Source organism: Strongylocentrotus purpuratus, unplaced genomic scaffold (assembly GCF_000002235.5).
Source record: "Strongylocentrotus purpuratus isolate Spur 01 unplaced genomic scaffold, Spur_5.0 spur5_scaffold_16, whole genome shotgun sequence".
In the NCBI taxonomy this organism is placed as follows: Eukaryota; Metazoa; Echinodermata; class Echinoidea; order Camarodonta; family Strongylocentrotidae; genus Strongylocentrotus; species Strongylocentrotus purpuratus.
This window is the reverse complement of record NW_022145601.1, coordinates 14423921-14432428: the sequence shown is the minus strand read 5'-3', so window position 1 is coordinate 14432428 and position 8508 is coordinate 14423921. Positions and strand designations below refer to the sequence as shown.

At 38.8% G+C, this 8508-nt stretch overlaps 1 protein-coding gene across 1 annotated transcript; it reads left to right on the top strand.

Annotated features, from left to right (window-relative positions):
• Window positions 1-2212: 2212 nt before the first annotated feature.
• On the top strand, window positions 2213-5048 carry LOC594405 (tubulin beta-4B chain). The gene is made up of 3 exons (XM_793847.5): window positions 2213-2283; window positions 2842-3177; window positions 3460-5048. Exons 1-3 carry the CDS (start codon window positions 2227-2229, stop codon window positions 4417-4419), a joined length of 1353 nt encoding a protein of 450 aa, XP_798940.3. The 5' UTR covers window positions 2213-2226; the 3' UTR covers window positions 4420-5048.
• The last annotated feature ends 3460 nt before the right edge of the window (window positions 5049-8508 follow it).

The following is an 8508-nucleotide window of genomic DNA, read 5'->3' as shown; positions in this document are numbered from 1 at the left end:
TTTTATGTATATTGAATAGGACTGATGTCTGATTTTGATAACCTCCAAACAAAAAACTGCGGTCTGGTGGTAGGACTATAGCCCCTTCTTATGTCATGAATTTTAAGATGTTGATGTACTCATTTTGTACTAACTACTGTTTAATTTTTTCCTCTCCTCAAATGGAATGCTCAACAAACGAGAGGTTTTTTTAAAAAAGCTTAGATTCTGCCCAAGATAATGATCTCCCAGGTAGGTACGTACGAACATCTATGCAATTGCACTGTGTAAAGTTTTAACTCATTGCCACAGTGAAGCGGTGAAGGCGTGAATTTCAACAACAAAAAATCCCTGCTAAAATTCATTGAATCTGTTATGAACGAAAAGCAGACTATCCGACTCTTTTTACTTTCGATTCAAGTGGATAACCACGAGACCATACCCAGCATATTTTTCTTCTTCAAATTCCCTTTTTTCCCTTTTCATTTTAAACAGTGTAGCAGCATAATTATATAACAGATTCTCAGTACAGTGCAGCGGTGCCATGAGTATAATTGGGTAGGAAGGGTTACGGAGGGGTGGATTTTTTTATTTTTTGTTATATTATTGTACAGGATCTTACAATATAATGTACTATTTTGTGATTGTTTTTTTTTTGTATACGACGTTCATTTCACATTTTGTTTTTTATTCATGTATGTTAATTCTTACGTTCTCTTTCTTTTCTTTTTTAGACCTCTAGGATTAACAAAGCCATTTAATAATAATTATGAATGTCCGTAACGGACATGTTAGTAACGGGAAAAAAAGCAGTGTGCCGTTTTTCCCTTTATTTGGAATGTCGTTTGCGAGCAGTTTTTACAAGTCTAGAAGAAGTAAAGGAGCTGGTCATTTATGATATAAGATTTGCACTCAAGACAACGTCCAGTTTTTGTTTACATTCTATCACCATGACAACATGGCTTCTACTTCGTAAACTAAACGAGGTACAGGCTTCGTTTTCCGATGGTCATGCTAGCTTGATGTCTCCATGGTTACGGCAACGATATCACCCTCTGTCCATTATGGAGGAATAATTCCAAGGTAAAAGTGACCACGAACTTAGAATCGACCAAACGCTATTGGTCAAACGGATGCCAGCATGCCAGGGATGGTCTCAAACTTCTAGTTCAAAATAAACGGCGACCTCTTCTATCTCCGGTAACCATGGGCTACGAACGAATGATTATTAGACTCGTATTCTTTAAAGCAAACACTAGGGGGTGAATAAGTACAGTAGAAATTACAATGACATATTGCATAACCTTTTTTTATTCGTAGTTTCTGTTTAAAATGACTAAAATGTATTTTTTGTATGACTAGGGAGTGATTCCTTATTTAAGAGAATCTTTAATGATAAGCTTTCCATTATATACTTTGTGTATTAAACGCCCCAAGGAAGAAGGCGCTTAGTAGCAAAACAACAAATTGTAATACTTTTGTACAACACGACACAAGGGAGAGTTGTCCGTGACTGCATCACAATCCAGTGACGAAAAAAAAATGCCAATTTGAGATTCGCATAGCTTTAGGGATGTCATATTTTGAACAATTCATAGCGTAATTATAATTAGTCCGATATATTTCAAATTTTCGCCATTCTGTTTCTCTTACATTACCGCTTCCATACAAATGGAATAATTATAAAGGTTGGATTGTCCTTTAATACTCTCCAACTAATCAAGGTCCTTGAGCTATATACGATCGTTTCATCACCATAGCAACGTTGCAAACAATCCCATAGACTAACGAGGTTTGCGCTTCATTAACTCATTCCACATCGCTGTCCCCATAGCAACGGCGATGCTACCCCAATGCGACTGTCGCGACAACAAAAGCAGATTAATATTGGCCAAGAACTTCAAGATTTCAGTTGCTATTGGTCGATTCCATGCCAAGGCCCTCTGGGATCGTCTCAAATTGCACGCCGGTTGTAAATAGATTTCCGTTGCTGCTATTATCTACAAATGAGAAATTTGAGTTGATCCCAGCAAATTTGCATACTAGGTACGGATGCTTTCCTTTGTTGGTGGGTAAAGCGAATGGAAGGGAACAGTCCATATAACTATATGCAGGCAACGGCTCGTTAACATTCGCTCCCTCATGCTCTATAGACAACCATCATTGTATATTCCGATTGGAGGTGTTTGCACATCATCAAGTCATTTCATTTTCTTGTGGGATTAAAATCCCACCAAATCTATCACTATGCGAGAGATTGTTCACCTTCAGGCAGGTCAGTGTGGTAACCAGATCGGAGCAAAGGTGAGTCAAAGATTCGTTTCTCTTGAAATTAATTCCTTGTAACTTGGAGGGAAAAAAAACACTTTTTTGATGATAGCGCATTTCGATAAACCGTTTCAGATCACCAATCGACAGCCCGTACTGTTCCGCTTTTAGTTAGGGAAATGCACTGCAAAGGGTTTTCTAAAATGTTGACAATCCATTTAAACAAAGGAAGCGTGATGGTTCTGTGGTATAGAGAAGTGGACTCCTAAGTAAAGGTCCTGAGTCCAAATCCATGTCGACGCGCTGGTGCCCTTTGTTAAGGCATTATAAATCCTCAAGTCCCTCGGAGAGAATTAAAAGGTGTCGAATACCTGGTCGCCTATACTCACAAGCATACAATATTATCGTGTATACGAGTTCTTTGTTTCGTATTTGTGTAGATTAAAGACTCAGCGGCATAGGCGTACTGAATTATTATCATTTCTAATTATTAGTATCGTTATTATTGTGGCTGTTCTTTTGGTTGTTGATGTGGTTATGAGACAACAAAATATCTAAGATAGAACCATTCCTTTTCACGATTTATCGTAATAGTTCTGGGAGGTGATCTCTGATGAACATGGCATCGACCCGACTGGTACCTACCATGGCGACTCTGATCTCCAGCTCGAGCGTATCAACGTCTATTACAATGAGGCTACCGGCGGCAAGTACGTTCCACGAGCCGTGCTCGTCGATCTCGAGCCAGGCACCATGGACTCTGTCCGTTCTGGTCCATTTGGTCAGATCTTCAGACCAGACAACTTCGTCTTCGGCCAGAGCGGGGCAGGGAACAACTGGGCCAAGGGACACTACACAGAGGGCGCTGAACTGGTGGACTCTGTCTTGGATATCGTGCGGAAAGAAGCTGAGAGCTGTGATTGTCTCCAAGTAAGATAAGAATATTGTTTTCTATATAGTCAAGATTAACAACAACAATAGCAGAAGTGCACTTTTTTGTAGGGTATTAAATAGAAAGTGTGTAACTTAGAATGTATTTGTTTGTTTCAGAAATGTAATCATTGCTTTCTTTGTATAGTTAAGATTGACAGTAATAATAGCAGTAGCGTATTTTGCCCTGTAGAGCAACCTGTGTAAAGTGTTGATTTAGTTTGTTTCAATGTTATAAATGTATTAAACCGACTTTGATATCATTTTTGTATCATGATACAGGGTTTTCAATTGACACACTCTCTTGGTGGTGGCACGGGTTCTGGAATGGGTACCCTTCTTATCAGCAAGATCCGTGAAGAGTATCCCGATCGAATTATGACAACATTTAGCGTCGTCCCTTCGCCGAAGGTTTCAGACACCGTTGTCGAACCCTACAACGCCACCCTCTCCGTCCATCAACTGGTCGAGAACACCGATGAGACTTTCTGCATCGACAACGAAGCCCTCTACGATATCTGCTTCCGTACCCTGAAGCTCACTACTCCGACCTATGGTGACTTGAATCATCTCGTTTGTGCAACCATGAGTGGCATAACGACCTGTCTGAGATTCCCTGGACAGTTGAACGCAGATCTCCGTAAGCTGGCTGTAAACATGGTTCCCTTTCCTCGTCTTCATTTCTTCATTCCTGGCTTTGCTCCTCTTACTAGCCGTGGTAGTCAGCAGTATCGTGCCCTCACTGTTCCTGAACTCACTCAACAGATTTTCGATGCCAAGAACATGATGGCCGCATGCGATCCTCGCCACGGCCGCTACCTGACCGTTGCCGCCGTTTTCCGTGGCCGCATGTCCATGAAGGAGGTCGACGAACAAATGCTCAACGTACAAAACAAGAACAGCAGCTACTTCGTCGAATGGATCCCGAATAATGTCAAGACCGCTGTTTGTGACATCCCTCCTCGCGGACTTAAGATGTCCGCTACCTTTGTAGGCAACAGCACCGCCATCCAGGAACTCTTCAAGCGCATCTCTGAGCAGTTCACCGCTATGTTCAGACGAAAAGCCTTCCTCCATTGGTACACTGGTGAGGGTATGGACGAGATGGAGTTCACTGAGGCTGAGAGCAACATGAACGACTTGGTGTCCGAGTACCAGCAGTACCAGGACGCCACCGCCGAAGAGGAGGGCGAGTTTGAAGAAGAAGAAGCAGACGACCAAGACTATCAAGAAGAGAGTTAGCTTCATTCCGTCATATCGATCACCAACGATAGAGTAAAATAGGACCCAAAAGACCCGAAACATATTAGTCTTTATTTTTCTTGTGGTATAGTCGTGTGACTTGATTTAATGAAGGTGTGAATCGTTATAACCATGTATGATGAATTTATGATAACTAAATTGTTTCAAGTCTTATTTATCCTCATTTCCCCAAAAACGTATATAAACATATTAAATAAGATACCTAAATATGTACCAATGCATTCCCTAAACCTCCTGGACAACTCAATGACAGCATGTTTATTAATGTCTTGTGATTATGGCTAAAACAGTAACTCAGAAAAGCAAATAGCTACATATACTACTGTGTACGTTGCCTTTATCGATTTTGAAAAAAACCAAGTTTACCTGGTAATTAATCTAGTTTCATACATCTGAGAATAATGCCCTTTTTTCGTCATTTTTAAAATTTCTAATTAAATAAGAAAATACGTTACTGTATGATTTACACTTTTTTCACAGTGAAATACTAATCATGCTTACCGATGAAGGGAAATTCAAGATCATTTCATCAATGTGTGCATTTTTAAACAAATGCCTATCATTCTTATTTTACACTAACCATGTTATAAACTATTTATTGAACGAAATAAATCTATCGGCTCTAAAACTCGTCTTTCTGTTTGATCTTTTACGCGATTCTACAATTGGTTCTCCTGGCAGCCTTTCACGGAACCGTCATTAGAACAAGTTTACCGACCTCCGGCATAACATTAAAACGTCTGTGCTGTATAATTGACATGCATTTCAATGAGATGTCGGTAAACTTGTACTTATGACGGTTACGTGAAAAGATGCCCAGTCGTGTCTGATCTCTGATCCGGCGTGTGCGTGCGTGCGTGTGCGTGAGTGTGCGTGCGTGCATGTGCGTGTGTGTGCGTCCCTGTCATTGAGCTCCCTCATTATAGGATCTATGTGGTCTTCGTCTGAATGTATGTTATTCATGCGTAGACTTATTTCATTATTTTTATATTTATTATCTCAAATCGAGATGAGCAAATTCCTCAAACCACCCTCAACAGGAGACTAAAATAAACAAAACATCCCTTAATTTAAAAAAAGAATCACGTTTCATGGCACCATAGGAGTTTAGGTAAAAGTACGATGTACTTTATAAACGACGGGGAAATAATTTGAACGCATCCTTTATACACTCATTAAACGTGTTTAATCTCAGCAGAAGAACAACAACAACAACACCAAACAAACGATATTTGCTGGTAATAAAGCAATGTTACAAGTCATGGAGTGACTTGAATTCAGTGGCGAGATGAATATTAGTAATTATTATTGTATAAATCACATTATCCCTATCAGTAGATGCATTATTGTTCTTTTCTATATGAATGGGAAATTGTTTCAAATAATCGTTATTTGCACAAATTAACATAAATTAATTCATATAAAGGATTCGTGTGTTTCATTGCATTGATCTTTGTCTACTGAAAGAAGATGGTGAGTTTGTATTACAATACAAGTTTATTTTTGAAGATCCCCATATAAAAATATGAGTGTTTGTGTGTGTGTCAGGGTGGGTGTAAAATAAGTTTACCATTATCTTAGCCCCCGACTCTTTCTTTCTGTCACTCTATCACTACTTTCTCTCTCTATACTGTCTTCCTTTCCTCCATTTTCACCACCTCTCTCCATTTATCTATCCCTACTCTCTCTCTCTCTCTCTTTCTCTATGTATATATATACATATATATACATATCATATATTCTTCTCCTTTTTCACCAGCCCTCGCCTTTTCTCTACCCCTTCTCTCTCTCTCTCTCTCTCTCTCCCTCTCTCTCTCTCTCTCTCTCTCTCTCTATATATATATCTTCTTTTCCTCCCTTTTCACCACCTCTCTCTCCATTTCTCTATCCTCTCTCTCTCTCTCTCTCTCTCTCATACTCTCCTTACATCTCTTATTTGTTCTTCCTTTTACTATTCACATGTCTTTGACATATTGCACCAAAAGTTGTTTTAACTCGATTATTATACCAAAGTCATATCGTTGTATAATACAAGAGGGAAATACATGACATTACATGCAGGGAACCAATAATGCAAAATTTGCATGGACGCTCATTCCACTGTAACTTTCAACCAACATGACCACCGAATTTAGGATGTGGATTTACTAGTAGGGGTTTTGTAGTTCTCAAGCCCTGCCCCCTCCAAATATATATATATATACTGTACAATATAATATATGTAAACTATACGGTAAATCGTACACATGCTTTTCCGAACCACTCCTGCACATTTACCATACATCATTTCCACGTGTGGATTTACGTTTGACTTTGCAATAAAAGCGGACAGACGTTCCGTTGTCATGAAAAGAGAAAGATGAGATATTATCAATAATGAATTAACCCATACCAGAATAATATAGATACATTAATTTTCTCAGATAAATTAATTTGTGCTTTAGAGAGCGGTGTGACAAACTCCACGCCAAATTAATATGGACAACTTGAAAATCTTTTTGTTTATAATAAATTTGCAACTGATATCATTCCTTTGAAAATAACGCTTTTGCAAAGCTTTCGTCTTTATGGCTTTCAAAGGTAATTTGTTATATTAATCATTGCAATATACATTAATATTTGTTTTTTACTTTGACGGGAGCTAATGATGATTTTAAACCGTTAACAACTGAATCATCTAATTCCCAAATGCTTAAAGTAGATATTCATTGATTTTAAAAACTAACTTTATTTTCATTATTGCAAAGTTGAAACTTTGATTCGACTAGCAGCCTTTTCACACAAAGCTAAAATTCTATAAACATGATTAGTTTAAAGGGCTTTAAACTAATCATGTGTACATACAACATCATTCACACACAGAAATTTCGGTGCGATCGTTAATCGTTTCGTGATTAACTACTGCTCTTAAAATGCGCAGTAGTGCCATTGCGCATTGAAGGTCAGGTCATATCAAACAAAGCACACGCTACATCCAGTTTAAACACGTTTAAACCGTCAAACACAAAATGTCAAGCTCTCTAGATACGAACTTCGTATCTGCAGCCTGCTTTGAGGGGCGTATGAATCGCGACTTCGTATCTATCCGAACATCGTATAAACGATGTTCACACAGGGAAATTTTTCTTTAAACGTGTTTGAAACTGTTGAGTTAAACATGTTTATACTAATCATCTCTAGATACGATGAATTTTAGGTGTGTGTGAAAAGGCTGCACTGAGGTTATCAAAATCCAATGCTTGGAGATATTCGAAGTAATGATTATTATAAATTACAAAACGCTTAAATACAGCCCGCGCATAGCACCTGAAGAATGTGATGGTATTTCAAACCATTCAAAAGGGGATATGAAACCGATTCTGATAACTAAAATATTTTGTTTGTAAATACACAGGATAGGGGTTAATTATCAATCAAAGAAACCACACTTTCAAATTGAAAACCACCCGGAATGAAATTAAGGACGGCATTTGTTCCCTCTTGAAACGCCGAACATACCGCGGTGTGTGCAGCTGAATATACAATGGCGTCTTTTTTTGTTTACAAGCAACAGATTCGTTTAAGTTTGTATCGCTGCATTTGTCATCAAAATAAAAACATGCGAGGGGTATAGAGCGAGGTAATAGATTACAAATTTAGCCTGACGGTAATGAAGTAAGAGAAAGAACTCAAGAGAAGATGAAGAAACAGGCACTGAAAAGGTGTGAGATGTCATGGGACATCGTCTGCTTCTGCAAATCATGTCCATCCAGTACAGGCGCGTACGCAGGATTTTTTCAAGGGGGGTTTTAACATTTATAAATCGGGGGGGGGGGGGGGGGGTGTAAGAGGTCATTTTTTTTTGGGGGGGGGGGGGTCTCGAAATTTGGAAATTTGACATTTTGCTCAGTTGGGGGGGGGGGATAAGGTCACCTTTTTTGGGTCGGCCGTGGGAATAATTTTGTTTTTTATTTTTTTTAATAAAAATAAATAAATAAAAAAAATAAAAAAGGGGGGGAGGGGGTTTTACGTTTTTTTAGGGGGGTTTACATACATAAAACTACCAAAGGGGGGTTAACCCCCCCCCCC